We start from the raw sequence: 16,813 nt of genomic DNA, 5'->3' as shown, positions 1-16,813 counted from the left end.
GAGCTACTGGACTGATGCGGAGGCTTTTGGCCGTATTCAGTCTTTTTTTAAAAGTAGGGGGGGAATTTTGACTTTCGTCCATCGCCCCTTGTTTGTTTATTTTTCCAAATCAGCAGCTGCAGAGGGTTCAGTATGACCAAGACCTCTCCCTTTCCCGCACTGACTGGCATTGCACGCCGCAAAGCGGAGGGCAGAGATTTGGAAACCCAGATCCAGGTCTGCCCTTAGGAGGCTCGGTCAGTGCCCTGAGGGCTCGCCGGAAAGACCTGCCTGCGTGTTCAGCCCGCAGCAGCCAAGGGGGATTCCTCACGGAGGGAAAAAAAAACCCAAAAACCCAAATAGCCCCCCTAAAACCCCAAATCAAAAAAAAAACAAAAAAACAAAAAAACACCCCAATAGATGGGAGGAGAAATCAGGGCAGGCCATTCGAGCTCATCCCTGTTGCCTGGTGGCCCCGAGGGCTGTTTTGGCTGCCTGGCTGGACGTGATTTGCCCTTAGCCTTGCTGGCACCCGCGGCCAGGGCAGCGAGGCATAGGGGAGCCGTGCCTCGTGCGGGAGGTCCTGCCCTCTTTGCCCTGAGGAACTGAAGAAAAGGCTCTTTGGAGGTGGGAGAGAGGAAGCCTTGAGCAGAAAATTGCTGTTCAACCCCTCTGTAGGAGAACTGTCGTTTCCTCTGGAATTTTCCTCCTCCTGCTTCACCTGCTGTTGGAAAATTTAGGTTTTGGGGGTTTTAGCTAAAAATAGAAGCTCCCTCTGTCCAACTCTGTCCTTCTAAAGCTCTGATATGGCTTCCTGCAAACAGCATTTTTTCTGTATCCACAAATGAGCAATGATGGAGTAAAACAAGTATCTCTCCAACCCTTTGCCTCCCTTAGTGCAGCTGGAGGCTCTTTCAGTGTGTTTATTTTCCCTGGGCTCCGTGGGGCTCCTGGATACGTATAAAGTATTGGTGCTGACCGTGGGGGATTTCAGCCCGGCCCTTAAGGATACCTGTGCATCGAGCGGTCACAGCGGCAGCGGCAGTCGCACCCCGCGCGGGGCCCAGGGCTTCGCGCACGCAGGTGTCGGAGCAGGGGAGGCTCGAGCAGCTTTACATTAGCGCTTTGGTTTTCCATTGGAAACGAAACGCGTATGGAGATAAGAAAGAAAAAGAAAGAAAATATCAGCCCTGTAGGTAGTCCATAAAATTAAACCGCAGATCCGTGCTGCTGTTCCCACGCTATCGCTTAGTCTTGGCAGCAGAGCAAGAGAGTTACGGTAGAAGAACATTTCTAAAATTCGTGTTGCACTCAGGTTAAACTGTCTTGCAAGTTCATCTCTCTGAACCTCGGCGTTTTAGATCTGCAGCATCAGGACACCCTCGGTATTACTCGTATTATGGTAGTGGCAGGAAGCGCCTTAGTATACGGGGTAAGCGCACATTAAGGAGTAGCTGCTGCATCAGAGCAGCATTGGCCGAAGAGAGAGAAGGGCAGGAGGGAAAAGGGGGGCCCAGACCTGCTCTGACCAGCTTGTCTGGCAATGTCAGTTTAGTAAATCCGAGAGACTTTTATTTTGGCTTAATGCGAGAGGTGCTCTAATGATTAGGTGAGGAGGAACAATATAAACCCGTGTCTTGTCCTCGCTGAATCCTTGGTACGCTGCGCTGGACTGATACTCTGGGGCTGGCAGCTGGTAGCAGTAATTTATCTGCAGGTTTCCTTTGGGGTAGGGGAGATAGCTTTGTTTTCCATTGCAAGTTAAAACAAGAAGAATGAAATCTGGAGAGCTTTTCAACCTGGCTCTTATGAGAGCAAGAGCGAGAGCAACTGAAAACACCCCGTCCGTCTCTCAGACTGCAAACACGCGCTGGGTGACCTGAAATTTCATGTTAAAGTGATCTTTCTAGAGGGCTCCTCGCTGATGAGGCAAACAGTGAAGGACAACGGTTTCCCGTAACCTTCATGTGCGCCAGCCCGATAACCGCAGAGGCCTCCGGAGGCACGGCAATGGCAATGGCAGCAGCAGCTCATTCAAGCTGCCTGGGAGAAGCAGGCGCTGAGCCTGAAAGGGATCTTTCTCCATGCATTTCTGCACTTGGGTTGGAAATTTCATGCTTAGAAATAGGTGCGTTCCTAATTGCTAGGCTCACGCTCGGAAAGAGGTGTATTTGCAGCTGCTAGACTTTGCAAAGTGGTGGAAAGAGGTGTATTTGCAGCTGCTAGACCTTGCAAAGCGGATGCCTGTTTGCAGGGCTTTCTCTCTGAGCCGAATGCAGGAATAAGGTGGGTCAGCTGAGGGCCGGAGGTGCTCAGGCACAAGCAGTTGCCCGTGCAAGATCGGCCGGGGCCACCCGGGGCTGGGGTGTGTGTGGGCGACGGGGATGCTCCTCCATCCAGGGCTGTAACTGCGCAAGGTGTCTCGAACAGGGAATCTGGGGTCTGTGGGATCCTAGATACCAGATATCCAGTCTGCTTTCCCTTGTAGTTAATAGAAAGGAACCGGTGCCCTGAAAGGGGAGGTTTATCCTGGCTCGGAAGAGCTGTCGGAGGCAGCGGGAGGGATTGCTCTGCCCAGGTGCTGCGGAGTAGAGAGGAGCCTGGATGTTGGCTTAGATGCAATACCAAGGTTTTTGAAGGCAAATGTTACATGAAATAGGATCTGTCCCTTCCGGCACTAAACTGTCAGCATTGCAAGCCAGCAGCCTGGTCCCTTCCCAGCCGGTCTGTGCTCGAAGGTCAGGCTTAAGGACACTGCATTTTGGCTCTGTGTTTCCTCGCGGACATTTCGGAGGCTGACGGGCGGCGAAGGGGACGGCACACCGCGACACGAGAGCTGCGGCATCGCCTTCACCGCTCGGGGCTGGCGTTGGCAGTCGGTGCCTCTTCCCGCAGCCCTCGCTGTCCTCTGCCGCTTTGAATAATGGACCTGCAGGAAATCCCGCTTGCCAAGGCACCGGCAGGACACGGGCCAATTCTCTGGGAAAACCAACAGAAAAAAAACCCACCCACCACTCTGAAATTCATTTCGGTTGAACGCAGGCTCCCAGCAATCAGACGTATTAGCCCTATTGTGCGGCGCGCGGCGGAAGGCATTAGCTAGCTAGCGCAGCGCACGCCGGCTCTGAAGGGCTCATAAATGTAATGAAGTCCCTTTGACACCTGCTCCTCTCCGCACTTTAAACGTGAGCCATTGGTCCACAGGGAACCGGGGCTTTAAAAATAGAAATTATAGTAATTGTCTGCTGCGTTATTGGGAAGATTGTAATAAACGTGGAGCACGCCACCACGGTGCCGCCAGCTCGGTGCCGGCGGGATGCAGAAGCAGCTCTGGGTTTTGATTTTATCCCTCCCTTCCCTAGTTCTCCCCATTCTCCCCATCCCCAATCGCAGAAGTCACCGTGGGTTTGTACGGTGTTTCCAGAGGGGGGAGTAGGAAAGCGGTATTGGGGGAAATTTTGTGTCTCCAATTTGGTGTGTTTTCGTGCTTTCTGCTGGGGATCTTCATCACCCATCGCTTCCTGCAAAATGATCTGCCTTTCTTGGCATCGTTCCCAAAACCTCGTCTGGAAAAGCAGAGGCCCAAACGGAGCAGCGTGCTGGTGGGAGCTGCAGAGTTGGGGACCCCCGTGCCCCATCCACCGGGGCTCACACGCAGCATCGCCCCACGGCGGCATTGGCGGCACGGGTTTGAAGGGGGCATCAGCAATTCTCTCTCAGATAACTGCAAATCGGAGAATTGCAGCGGCGTCCTCCCGAACCCCTCAGCCACCCCACTCCTCTGCCGCGAGGCGGGCTGACGGCTCGGTAGCTGGGGAAGGATAACAGGCTTTGGCGTCGGCAGGGCTCTGCTGCATGTCAAAATGAACTTGGCCTCCTTCCACCTGCGTTGGAGCTGCTCTGTGATTACCCCAGGGTTTTTATCCCCTCCAGGCAGCTGCACAGTTTGGCTCAGGCTCGCATGCACCAGCCCTGATATCTCACGGCCTTTGCTGCCCACAGCGCTGCCCCAGAGCCGGGATCCCACCGGCAGGGAGACTCCCGTCTGGGGGGGAAGCGTAAACCCGGCTCTGTGACCACCCCACTAACTTCACCAAGTTTAATGAAAGCTCATTCCTGTTATTCTGGCCGTATTCTGCCTCGTGCATTTGTGCCTTGCCTCCGAAGGCCGATGGCCCTTGGCTGGTGGGACCTGCTGGCGCCCGGGATATTTCGAGGCTCCCTGCCCAGGCGGCTGCGTTGCGCCCCGGAGGTGGCCGCGTTTCAGCCTTCCGCTACCTCATGGCATGTTGTGATGTTTAATTAATACGGGGTGCTTTGAAGTCCCCAGTGTTACTTATTCATGCCCATATTCCCTGCAGGACTTGGCGTTTGATGTCCGTGGTCCGGGGGTTGTTTAGACACAGCCCCCTTTTGGTGTCAGATTTAAGCGCGGAGGAAAGGTTGCTCTTCAGAGCATGACATAAAAAGCTACCCTTCCCGGGCATGAGATCGGTGCGACTGAATATGCAGAGATTTCCAAGCAATGATATGTGCTGGATGGTTACCTGCCAAAGGGCACATCGCTCCTGGCCAACAAGGACCCAGCCAGCACGGAGATCTGCGCCTTGTTCTGCTCGCTGCGCCTCAGCTGCACCTCTCTGGTGTAAATCCGGAGAAATCGGCTCTGGTTTTAGCAAGAGATGTGGCGTGAGCTGGCTCTCTCCATCGCGGACCAGCGCATCCAGGTGCCCATCATTCTGTGGCACCCTGCCAGCAAAGGGTCCCTCTCGGGGTGCGGGATGTGGGGAGGAACTTAATGTCCCGAAATCTGGGCATTCGAAAGCAGATCAGGGCTTGTACCTTTAAAATTAGTATTTTTGGTCTGAACGATGAAAACAATGCTAGAAACTCTGTCTCAAACAGGTGAAAGCTTCCCCTGCTGCCCGGAGGCAGGTATTTACACGGAGCAACTTTTGCCACCACGTGTGAGGTTTTCCTTTAATGACAATTTTCTTTATTACCTTTTAATAACTATCTTTTCTCTCCATTCCAGATGAGTTTAGAAAATGATGATAAGAGAGCACGCACGCGATCAAAGTCTATCAGAGGTGAGCAGCTTAATGCCCGCAGCTGGAGTGTATATACACCTGAGAGCCATGTGCTTTGCTTGTTCCAAATGGGCTTTTTTGTCAGGCCCAGGATGGTGGTTTTTCACTGCTTCCTCTCCAACCCCACCAACGTTTGTCCACAAGCCTGGAAAAATCCCAATCACAAACCTTTGCAGCTCCTCATAACACTTAACCCTCTTTCTCTGCTTCCCTCATCGCCTATGCCTGGGGCGGGGGGAAGGGCAAAAAGGAGAAGCCCCTTTGCATGCTCTGCTTTATGGGGATGGGATTCACGGGAGCTTCAGATCAGCTCCTGAGCTTTCATCACGCACTCCCTGCCAGCGCCTTTGAAGCTGCACATCTGAGAGCGCCTGGCAGAAGGAGTGCATGTTGGAGAAGCAAACAGGGCTGTCACACGGCAGGGACGTGAGGACAAATGACTTGTTAATTCAAAGCTTGATTGCTATTTATTTTCTAACTTAAAAAAAGAAAAATGCGCATTTCGGTCTTTACATGTTTTTTTTTTTTTCTTTGGGAGAAAGAAAGGTGCTCTGATGCAGAGCATGGTATCACCTCCGATGGCACTTTGCCTCATGTGATGGTCAGAAATCGGCCTCCCAACTTTGTTCCTTTTTGTGTATGTGGATTTGAAGAACTGCTAAGGTCACTGGAAGTGAGGAATTAATAGGGCTGGTTAAATGAAGGGAGATGTTTGCAGGTACTCTGCAACTTCACCCACACAGCTGTGCTGGATCATGTTATCTCATCTTGACCCACCCTTGTCCTTGCTCTTTTCAGCATTTGCATCTTCTTATAAACAAAGCCCAGATGCAGCCAATTGTGCTGAATCAAGGTGGATTCTAGAGGTTTTATTGTTTGGTAGCATGTATATAAGATGTTTGCTAAGGTTGCTAATGAGAGCAGCCTGATCCTACTTCTCTTCTTGCACCCTGCCTTCACCATGCTTGAATCGGGGTCTCTTGATGTGAAAAGGTAATTTATTGAATACATCATGGGCCTTGCCACTGCCTCCAGTTTGCTGAAGCTCGTGAGTCACCCCGCTGGGAGCTGGATCCCAGGAAACCCAATTAGCTCAAACAAATTGAGCAATGTGTTATGGTTTTCAGCCTGGGCAAATTTAGCTTGTGTTGTGGGTTGTTATTGTATACGGCGGGATATTCTCTTATTCACAAGAGGGGAGCAATCCCTAAAAAAGCTACAGACCATCGTTCACCCCAAATAGCACATCCGCTACTGCGTGCCTGAGCACAGGCAGGGCTCCCGCGTCGGCCCAGGGCCATAAGCAGAGGAGTGAGGGTCCTACGCCTGTAAACCAGTATAGCTCCATTGACTCTCAAGCTGTTGTGTATCTACAGAGCGAGGTAGTCCCTAACGCAGCAAGCATGCACTCACGTGCTTAAAATTAAGCACAGACCTGAGGATTTACGAGGTGGGGGCTGCAGGTTTATGATTTACTGCAAGCTGGCATGCTCGACACTGCATCGCAGAGGTTTGAGATCGTTCAGAGGTGCTGGCAGGGTGGATTTGCCTTTTCTTTCCCAAACGGGGTGCTTGAAAGGCAATAGCAACCCAGCCCAAGGTAGCAGCAGATCCCCCCAAGGAGGGGAGACGTTCCCATCACATGCGTGGGGCAGACCGGGGAGGGCAGGGGCGCCTCTGCCGTGATTTTGACCTTGTGTTTGTTTCTGTCCCCACGCCCTGCCCTTGGCTCAGTGCCCACGGAGCTCATCGGCCAGGAGGTGAGGTAAGGAACGGCCCCGCTCGGCCACGGACGCCGGGGAGGTGGGAGGTGTGGTGCTGGGACGGGTGCCAGGCGAGACCCGGGGGGGACTTTGCAGGGGAGAGATCTCCTTGGGGAGATTACCTGGGTGCTCGGCGGTGGGTGGTAGGGTAGGTCCCTCATTGCGTCCACGTCCTCTGGGCACCGCTTGGCCACACGTGCCAGAGGGACCACGGGAGTTAAAGGTGGTGAAAGCATCAGCTCTGGATGGGTCACATCAGACCAACGAGCCTCCAGCCACCTCTGTCCCTCCCCAGAGCTAAACCCTGGCAGAGCCTGATGCCCGCGTTTTATGTCGCAGGGTCATTGAGGACAACATCCTCCAGAGCAGAGTTTCTTTTCCGTGTATTTTACATCCTCTCTTTGCCCCCATATCTGCACCTTCCCTCCCTGCTTGGGAGGACAGGTCCCAACACAGTATTGGGTGGCACCGGTTTCCATGCTGGCCGCTCCACCGCATCCTCCCGTCCGGCCCCGTCGTCGTTCCTTCGGCAGGCCCGGCACGCCAACGGCAGCAGCCGGAGGAGCCGGCACGAGCCTTTGCAGCCCTGCCGAGCGCCTCATTATAAATAACAGCCTCCCCGGCCTCTCAGCTCCCTTTAAACCTCACCCGAGCGCTTACGCGAGACGCAGGAGTCTTTAACCTGGACGCGTGCTAATGGCAGAGGCTGCCTTGCCCAGCGGCCCCCGTTAGCAAGTCGAAGCGTAATTGGGCCTCGAGCAGCCCAATTCCAGAGCGTTCCCGTGCCTCCGCTCGCCCGTGGGGCAGGAGGCACCGGCGCCCGGCTTGCCACTTCTCCAACTTTTATTGCTGAACACGCGAGCGGAGGTGGTAATTGGAGCAGGTGACATATAGAAGGGGCAGGACAGAGCGCGCCACAAAGCCATCTCTGCAGCTGTCACCTAATTGCCTGATTAACTGGACGATTAATCGACTAATTGGAAGCAGGGCACGGTCTGCATGACAATAAGAGAGTCTTTTGTCGAGCGCAGGAAGGCTGCGGAGCGGGGAGAGCAGGTTAGCACGCGATTGTGGGGAAGCAGAGCGGCTTTAATAAACCAGGAAGCCCCTTTCCCCCCTTGGGATTCCTGCCAAAAGGCTGGAAACGTCCCCAGAGGGAATCTGGGGACAGGAGGCAGCGACGCAGGCGCCTGAGCTGGAGCGTGCTGGGCACCCCGACTTCTGCAGCCAGTGCTTTTTAACAGGCCCTAAATCAAGGATCCGAAACCAGACATCCCAAATCCCTACCCCTTCTGAAAACCTGGATATTAAGCCACTTGGCTCTTTCTTACTTATTTTTTTACTGCAGGCGTCACTTTAGCACATTAAAAATGAGAGGGTTGGGGGGAATCGGCCTTAATCGATTCAGCAAAGCTTATAGAAGCCTGTAACATCTCCATCAGAGCGGCTCTTGTTTCCCACTGAATAAGGCCTTTTTCAGGCAAGTCGCTGGTAACATAAACACGACTCTGTCTTTCCGTGCGCAGTCACTTAACGTGTGTCTGGGGCTGCTCAGTACAGAGCAGCCTCAGTCATGACCAAACGCAATTAAAACTCAATAGACTTTAAGATCATCAGCAGAGGGAGCAGGGAAGCGGGGAGCCCCCTTTTCCAATTAGGCACGTTAGCGGGATGAGAACTTTTTGCACGTGGTCTCGTGTGCTTTGCTGGGAAAGGGCCGTGTGTGCTCGGAGGCTGGACCCCGCGGAGTGGTGAGGCTCCGCTTCCATGTAGACGCACCACAAAGCTGGGAGCGTTTCTCCCAGGGACGGTGGATGGCCTCTGGCCGTTGCCCCTGTGGCCACACATCCACCATCCATCGTCTTGGCCAAAGCCACATCTCCTTAGGGGACGTGCTGCCCTCTTATGCCCTCTTAGTACTTTGCCGGGTTAAAGCACACCAGTCTCTTTAAAGGAAGGATTCCTGCTCCTCTGTCAGTTCAGTAGCCCCTTTCTGTCCTGGTTTTGCGTTGAATTATCTTCCTTGGACACAATGATCTGAACTTTGCATGGTATTCTGGGTGACCAAGCCCTTAATAGCACGCTGGTACACCCAGAGTTGTGGGATCCGTTCGTATGCTCGGATCCTCCTTATCCGTAGCTTTTTGCACAGACCAAGAGCTCTGCTGAGAGCAGGAATTCTTCCAAATCCCTCCAGCCCGACTTGGCACGTGGGGCTGTTTCCTGCTGGCTGCCTGGACCCCCCATGGGCTGGTGATGCCTCTGCCCTTGCGCTGGTGTCGGGAGATTTCATTAGCACCTCCAGCTTCCCAGGCTGAGGGTGCTGAGGTGCTAAATGAGGTTGTTAATCCTATGTGACTCCAGAGTTCCTCTGATGGCAGGCAAGTCACTTGGGCATCCCATAATCAATGCCACTATCTGGTTTTGCCAGAAACTGTTTGCTTTAATGTTTCGTACCAGGAGCCCTCATAGTTCCTGGAGCTGCGACTAGTTATCCCTGCAGGGGAAGAGCCCACAGCCCCACGCCAAGGGACGGAGCAGACAGGCCACAGCAAATGCAGGGATCTGGGAGATCTGCTCACCTAAATTCCATCCGTTTCCCCCAAAATGAGGCTCCCAAGTGCTTTTGAGGATTTGTATCCTGGTGAACTTCACCCAGTGTGCTCTGGCTGAAAGCATAATCTCTGCAATCCATTCCCAGCCCGCTCTTTTCAACAGGCCACCCGTGTTTTAGTTCAAGAAACACCAGTTCCCTGACAAGCCGTCAGATGGATGAAAAGCCCATGTTTTCTTCCTACACCAGCAAAAACAGAAAAGAAAACCGAAGAGTGGCAGTGGGGAGGCAGAGTGCAGTAGTTGTCTGGTTTTTAAAAGCTTGCTCTTACACATGCAAATCTTTAATTAAACATACTCATAAAACTATAATGAACTGTTCATCTAATTAAATGGGGTGAGTCATTTCATTAATTTTTAGCAAACGGCAAAGCTGCTCTCCTGCCCTCCGCACTTGGAATTCAAAGGGACAAGCTGAACCATTTGAAGGAAATTATCTTCCCTTTCGCAGTTATTTTTGTTCCTTCTGCACAGAACCTATGTAAACTATGGTCAGTTAAACACTTTTAATTAAAAATGAAGTCTCCAAATCTTATTGCTGTTCTTGATGGTTGCTCGTTTCCCTCTCCAGCTGTCCAACCCCAGGTTGTAACGGCTCCGGACACATCCGTGGAAAGTATGCAAGACACAGAAGGTAAGGCTGGGTCTGGGAGATGTGGGCTCCGAGTTAGCAGGGATGGAAAAAACATTAGCAAGAAATCCAAAGAGAGATGTGCGGTGTGGGGAGACTGGCTCCTTGGAGGCTGCTTCGGAACAAGAACCGAACTCCTCTCCTAATCCACCTACCGCAGAGCCCCTCTCTGTCTCTTGATCAACTGATAATAAGGGATCCTGGGGGATCTGCTTCATCAGGCTAACATTGGCCTTGATGGACCCAAAACTGATGCATAGGTACCTAGCTCAGTGCCCGGAGTTAATGGGAGCATCTTCAGGCAGAGATTGTCGTCTGCTCACTGTCCCTGCGACTGGGGGGGAGAAACGAGTGCATGTGGGCTGCCTCAGACGTCATGCCAGCATTGACTGATTATTTTCATCACACCCTGTAACTGTGAAATCTGAGTATGGTGCCAATGGGTAAACGTGCCCCAGGGCTGGTTCTGCATCCCCTGTCCAGTTTTGTGGGTAGCACTGGTGGCCATCAGCAGCTGCAGCGCGGGGAGCCGCTGCCCCTGCTCTTCTTTGGACACTAAGTGGGGGCTGGTGGGCCAAACTGCTATAGCGAGTCTGGCAAGCTTGCTCTGATTTCTGAGCAAAGCTGGCACCAGGAGCTGTGCAAAGGTAAAGTCTTAAACCAGCTACTCTGGCAGCGATGAATTAAAACAGCTGAAAATCTGGGACGCTGCGTGCCTTTCTTAATATTTGCACATTTGTCCCGCTTGCCTTTGTCAAACTGATTGAGCTGCTTACGTGCTGTAGACTTGCCTTTTCACGTGGCAATGCCTCCTCTCTGCTCCTCGATCCCATCTGCAGTTTACAAAGCTGCCCTCTAGCAAAGAAGAGGAAACTTCAGGATGCAGAGGCCGAACATCTGGTGTCGAAGCGAAAATCCCATCCGCTCAAGCTGGCCTTGGATGAGGGCTACAACGTTGACAGCGATGGCAGCGAGGAGACGGAGGTGAAGGAGGAGTCCGGCTCCGACGAGTCGGAGGGGACGTTGGAGGAGGAAGAGGCAGAGACGGTGGAGCAGGAGGAGACCCGCAGCCCCAAGCCGGCAGAAGGTGCTTTATCATTATTGATTGCAGAACTGTATTCTGCAGACGAGTAAAGGGCAGCGAGTGTTAATAACCAGGAGTTATAGCTGCTCTGAATTATGTACGGGATGGGTTCTTCAATTATGGCGTTCAGTGGGAGCACAACAGAAGAGCTCTGCTTAGGCTGAGGTGGGATATTCCCAGATCATCTCCAATGTCTTAAAAATGATGGGTCTGAGCGCCGCAAGTAACTTTCACGCGGAAATTCCCTTTTTACCTGCCATTCCAAAATACAATAAATCAGGCTGCTCCAGGGGTGTTACAGCAAGGCTCTGGTTTCAGTTAAGCTTAAGGAAGGCAAAGAAATGTTTATAAGCTCATATTGTTTCTTTCTTTCATTTATTTTTTGCTTTTCTTTCTCTTTTTTTTAATTTTCCTTCTTTCCCTCCTCCCACCTCAGAGAGAAGCCCAGCAAAATCGGCTCATTATGGACAAAACACAGGAACGAGTACATCTGGGCCCAGCAAGGCCAACTACAGCAGCTATCAAGAAATAATCGCCAACTCTCTCCTAAACCTAGGCCAAATAGCAGAGGAAACCCTTGCGATAGAGGGGCAGCTGCCCGAAGCGGAGCTGCAGGTCTCCAAACCACCGTCTAACGTCGTGCACCTGGTCCACGAAGACACAGGCGAGGAGTTAGCGGAGGAGGAGTGTGACAAGGAAATCATCATCCAGACAGAAGATGCGGAGGAGGTCATCGAGGTCACCAGCGAACGCGGCAGCGAGTTGTGTCCGGAGCACCGGGACAACGCAAGCTGCGAGGAGTCCTGCAAACTGCAAAAGGCCATGCAAGCCGAAGCAGAGGAGGAGGAGGATGATGAAGAGGAGGAGGAGGAAGATGAAGAGGAGGAGGAGGAAGAGGAGGAGGAGGAGGATGACGAGGAGGAAGAGGAGGATGAAGAAGAGGAGATGGCTTCTGAAGTGATCTGTGAAGAGACTCCTCACACTTCTCAGGACACCCAGAAAAGCCACTGTGAAGGGCAGTTCAGCCCGAAGCCCGAGTACTCGGTCATCGTGGAGGTCCGGTCGGATGACGACAAAGACGACGACGTGCGCTCCCAGAAATCGGCGGTGACCGACGAGTCGGAGATGTACGACATGATGACGAGGGGGAACCTGGGGCTGCTGGAACAAGCCATCGCGCTGAAGGCTGAGCAGGTGAAGATTGTGAGGGAGCCCAGCCGGCTGCCTGGAGAGCACGTGAAGCACTTCCAGGTGGACGAGAAACAGAGCAAACCGCTGGACAGCATCCGCAAGAGCTACTACGGCAAAGGTGGGGTATGGGGATGGGCCTCCACGTCTCCTTCCTTCCCATCCCCAGGGAAAGGGATGCACTTCTCTGCTAAGCACCCCATGAAAACTAGGCCACTGGGGGTTTTCGCAGCCCGTGGAGGGAATTTAGCCCTGTGGGCTCAATGCCTGTAGAGATGGGGACATCCTGGGGATCAACGGTGAATAGAGATGATAGTGTCCCATACGCCTCAGCGGGGGGATTGCTGGGTAAATTCCCCTGCTGGCCTTGAAAATAGTCTGTGCCTTAGGGCTCCTGGGCACTGAGCCTGGTGGAGCAGCTCGGTGACAGGGCCACGGTGCGAGCGGTACACACCGGTGGCCCGGTTGCTCCTAGCCTCACTGTTTACTAAAATTGCTTTCCTAATTTGGCTTTTGAAATTCTCAATGGTGGTAATTCCACCTTCAGAAAACAAGCTCCAAACCCAAAGGTTAACCATTTCTCCCTGTTTGGCTGGAGAAGCCGCAGGAAAAGTCTGCAGAAATTTTAATCTGAAGCATTCTTAACCTTTCCCGCTTTCTTGCTCTCCAAATCTGCTTCCATTTCCCTTCCCCTACAACCCCCAGATCCCTCAAGACCTGAGAAACGAGAAATCAAATGTCCGACTCCCGGTTGCGATGGGACGGGCCACGTTACGGGACTCTACCCTCACCATCGCAGCCTGTCCGGTTGCCCGCACAAAGACAGGATCCCTCCGGAGAGTGAGTACACGGCCGGGGCGCCTGGGTGGCAGAACAGGGATTGCTTAAATAGTTTGAAGCTGTAATTCCAAGGGGGAAATTCACCCCAGATGGGCAGAGCCGTCTCAAGGCCATCAACTGCAGACAGTCCCAGGGTGCTTCTATGCACCTAAGTGGTGGTGATCGTTAGGGGAAATGCTACGGAGATTAATCGAAAGATGCTTAAAGATTTTTAGCACCATCCTGTGGAGAATGAGGTCCCTCCTCTGAAATTCAAAGAGGTGCTTTTAAAATTACTGCCCACCTCTGGTGCTGTCTTAAGCAGTCCCTGCCTCTACACTCAATTTCTTATATTTTTCCCTATTTGCGATAGTATGCTGGGAAAAAGAGGAAATCGTTCTTTCCTGCCCAAATATGATGCTGGCGTTGCCATACAGCAAACGAAAGGAGTTGCTCAGGATGCTCACGATTGCTGGTTCTCCTCCTAAGCTCTTGTCCCTGTAAAACTCACAAAGCGTTATACTGAGATTCATCAGTTCCACAGAAAATACTCATCATCCTCATAACAGATTTTATATATAGCATATATACACACACACACACACACACACACACACAGAAATTTCATTTCTACCTCTCTACCAGCATCCTAAATAGCTTTCTCTGCACATATACATAAAAATCAATGTTGTATGTTTATGATAATGGCATAATAGACCAAAAAAACACCCAGTCCTTCCTTATCAGTAATTTCAAAGGTTGCAGACCTGCCATAGACACAGAACAGCAGGAAACAAGGCGAAAGGACTGTTATCTTCATACAAGCTTGAATGCGAGGAAAAAATATTAATAAATAAATAAATAACAGAAGCTGTGTGCTTTAGAAAGGCTTGCAAATCAAATTATTTTCTTTACTTTTAAGGTCAGCGCTGCAGGAAGCAATAATCCTGAAGATTAAAATTAAAAAAAAAAAAAAAAATCAAACAAAGACTAGTCCTAAGGATAAAAGCAGAGATACAACTTCAATCACTTAAAATTACCTGAAATTGGTAGGCCTGGCTCCAAAAATGATGGTGTGAGGGAGGGGCTGGATGGGGGAACCGGATTGCAATCAGCAAACAAGGAGAAAACCCAGGCTGCGCGTAGAGATGCTAATCTAGCGCTGACCCGAGCAGCGCCGCCTTGTAAATCTTTTTTTCCCTCTATGCAGGCAAATTCTAATTACAGCATTTCACGTTCCCTGATTTCTAGGAAGCCAGCGTACAAGACTTGATGATTTTGTCTTTTTTTTCCCCTGCGCTCTGTTTTTTATCGTTGTTTTTTCTTCCCTCCCCGTCTCGCTCCGAAGTCTTGGCCATGCACGAGAATGTGTTGAAGTGCCCCACGCCCGGCTGCACAGGACAGGGCCACGTGAACAGCAATCGCAACACGCACCGCAGGTACCCGCTCCGGGGCCTCTCCGTAACGGCAGGGCAAGGGTGGCGGCGGGGTGGACAGCCAAAACCCATCGTTTTTACCTTGCATCGGGGCCCTCGCACTCAGGAATGGTGCAGCTCAGACGGGCAAAGGAGGGCTGACTGAAGACGAAAAATAGCATGGGAAAGCAAGACCAAAGCGGCAGTGAATTATGGCTGGTGGTGTGGCACTTTGGGGGATTTTCCGTGATATTTAGCCTGAAATTACTCCATGATTCCCATGATTTTAGGTCCCCTCATTGTAGGATCCCAGCCTGGATGCAGTCAGGAACAGCTTTGTGCTTTGAGGGCCGTAATTGTACCCCATGCGCTGGCTTTGCTCAAACTCTAGCACTTTCCATAAATAAGACTGCTGCTGTTGCAGGGGAAGGTACTCCTAAAAATTACTTTCACAAAAAGAAAGCTTGCAAAGAGCCGGCCTAGCCTGTGCTACAGAGATATGCTCATGCACGCAGGATTGCAGCATCCGTTGCACTTGCGTGTAGTCGGCACGCGGAAAGCACCAGTGCTGCGAGCACCGACGGGCTTGCAGGCACGAGCTGGGCGTAACTACTTGCTCATGCGGGAGCTGGGGGCATGCCGAGCTGGTGGGTGCTTCAGTGGAGCTGTAGTTGCGAGAGGGAAATTGGGGAAAGTCTGCTCGGCCCAATTTGCTGTAAGCAGAGAGACGAGCGCCTGTTCAGCTCGTATTTAGCCCCGCTGCTGCTGCGTGGTGCCGGGGCTGGTGGTGAGGACTTGGTTATGGAGCACCACGGTTCAGACCCAAAGCCTGGTGGGAACAGCGGCATTTATGATAATGGCATAATAGACCAAAAAACCACCCAGTCATTCCTTGTCAGTAATTGCAAAGGTTGTAGAGCCTGCAAGCAGGTCCCGGTGTCCCACGACCTCCTTCCTGAGGTGTGCAGATGTTGGAGGCTGTGCACGTCAAAAGTGCAAACGCTTCGCTGCAAGTGCTCCTCGGATGGATTCCTGCAAACTGGCTCAGCAAAAGAGCCAAATAAATACAAATCATGAATGCCAGTTATCGGTTAAAAGCACTTGGAGAAACCAGCCCGTCCCCCTTCTGCCTTTGCTGAGCTGAGCCCGGTAGATCTACCCGTTTGATCCATCTCCAAGTCTTCAGGACGCTCAGGGGCTCTTGTCCCTGCGAGATTTGGCACTTGATGTTTGGCTGCTTTGCTGCTTGCTAAAACTAAAAATGAAATCAAAAAATTAAAAAAAATAAGAAAAGGAAAATGATTTCCTTATGGGGCTCGGTGCAGCTCTGGGGCAGATTTGGGTCTCTGAAGGGATTGAAGATTTTCATGCATGTCCCTCATGCTCGGTTTCCCCCTCTCTCTCTCCCTCTTTTTTTTTTTGTTTTTTTTTTGTTTTTGACTCACACAGTTTATCTGGGTGCCCCATTGCTGCTGCTGAAAAATTAGCCAAATCGCACGAAAAGCAACAAACCCAGTCTGGTGATCCTTCAAAGAGCAGCTCCAATTCTGACCGGATCCTCAGGTGAGCGGCTGGGAGCGGCCCCCCGAAAGCAGGGGCTGGCGAGAGAAGCCATCGCAGCTCGCTCCAGTTGTATCCTCATCCTGCTGCGTCCTGCTATTATGATCATAGGTCTGGCCAAGGTGGGGAGATATTTAATTGATGATCCCAGGGAGGGCATTGAGGACAATGAATTGCTTCTGTAGCATCAATTAATGCTGAGGCTACAGGCCAAAGGGTTTTACCCGTGCAGCAGAAGGCATTCGTGCCGCTCGCGCTGCAATGCAAACTGCCGGAGAATTATGGCTATTATATTAGCATTATAAGTAGGGTGGGCTCGGTGAGGGGGGGGAGGGAGGAGATTTAGGCTTCACATAAATCACTTCATTGCCGTTTTGTTTAAGTACACCCACTTTGCTTTCTTCGTCTCCGCGGTTCGGAGGGGAGAAACCTGCCACTCGTTTTTGCAACGCGTGTATTTGTTTTGTTATTTTGCTCGTGTCTACCTTCCTGGGAGAAAGGGCTGTCTGATGTTGAGAACATCCCTGATAGACCCCGGCCTCCATAGCTGCTGTGATTCAGGAGGCTACAGAGGGGTTGTAATATGGGTAGTTATCCCGCAATAAGAGCGGGAGGATAAAATCCCCAGTACGGACCCTTCAAAACACGGCTGAAAGCACCCCCCAAAAGCA

At 51.9% G+C, this 16,813-nt stretch overlaps 1 protein-coding gene across 1 annotated transcript in view; it reads left to right on the top strand.

The window, feature by feature from the left end:
- MYT1 (myelin transcription factor 1) overlaps positions 1-16,813 on the top strand; it is a 72,232-nt gene that overhangs the window by 29,078 nt on the left and 26,341 nt on the right. Inside the window, exons 3-10 of the mRNA XM_026092923.2 lie at positions 5,015-5,069; positions 6,804-6,834; positions 10,017-10,079; positions 10,916-11,163; positions 11,597-12,469; positions 13,054-13,188; positions 14,516-14,606; positions 16,032-16,145. Coding sequence (XP_025948708.2) covers positions 5,015-5,069; positions 6,804-6,834; positions 10,017-10,079; positions 10,916-11,163; positions 11,597-12,469; positions 13,054-13,188; positions 14,516-14,606; positions 16,032-16,145 — 1,610 coding nt within the window. The remainder of the gene's footprint in view (positions 1-5,014; positions 5,070-6,803; positions 6,835-10,016; positions 10,080-10,915; positions 11,164-11,596; positions 12,470-13,053; positions 13,189-14,515; positions 14,607-16,031; positions 16,146-16,813) is intronic.

Source organism: Dromaius novaehollandiae, chromosome 16 (genome assembly GCF_036370855.1).
Source record: "Dromaius novaehollandiae isolate bDroNov1 chromosome 16, bDroNov1.hap1, whole genome shotgun sequence".
Lineage (NCBI taxonomy): Eukaryota > Metazoa > Chordata > Aves > Casuariiformes > Dromaiidae > Dromaius > Dromaius novaehollandiae.
This window is presented reverse-complemented; position numbering and strand designations above follow the sequence as displayed.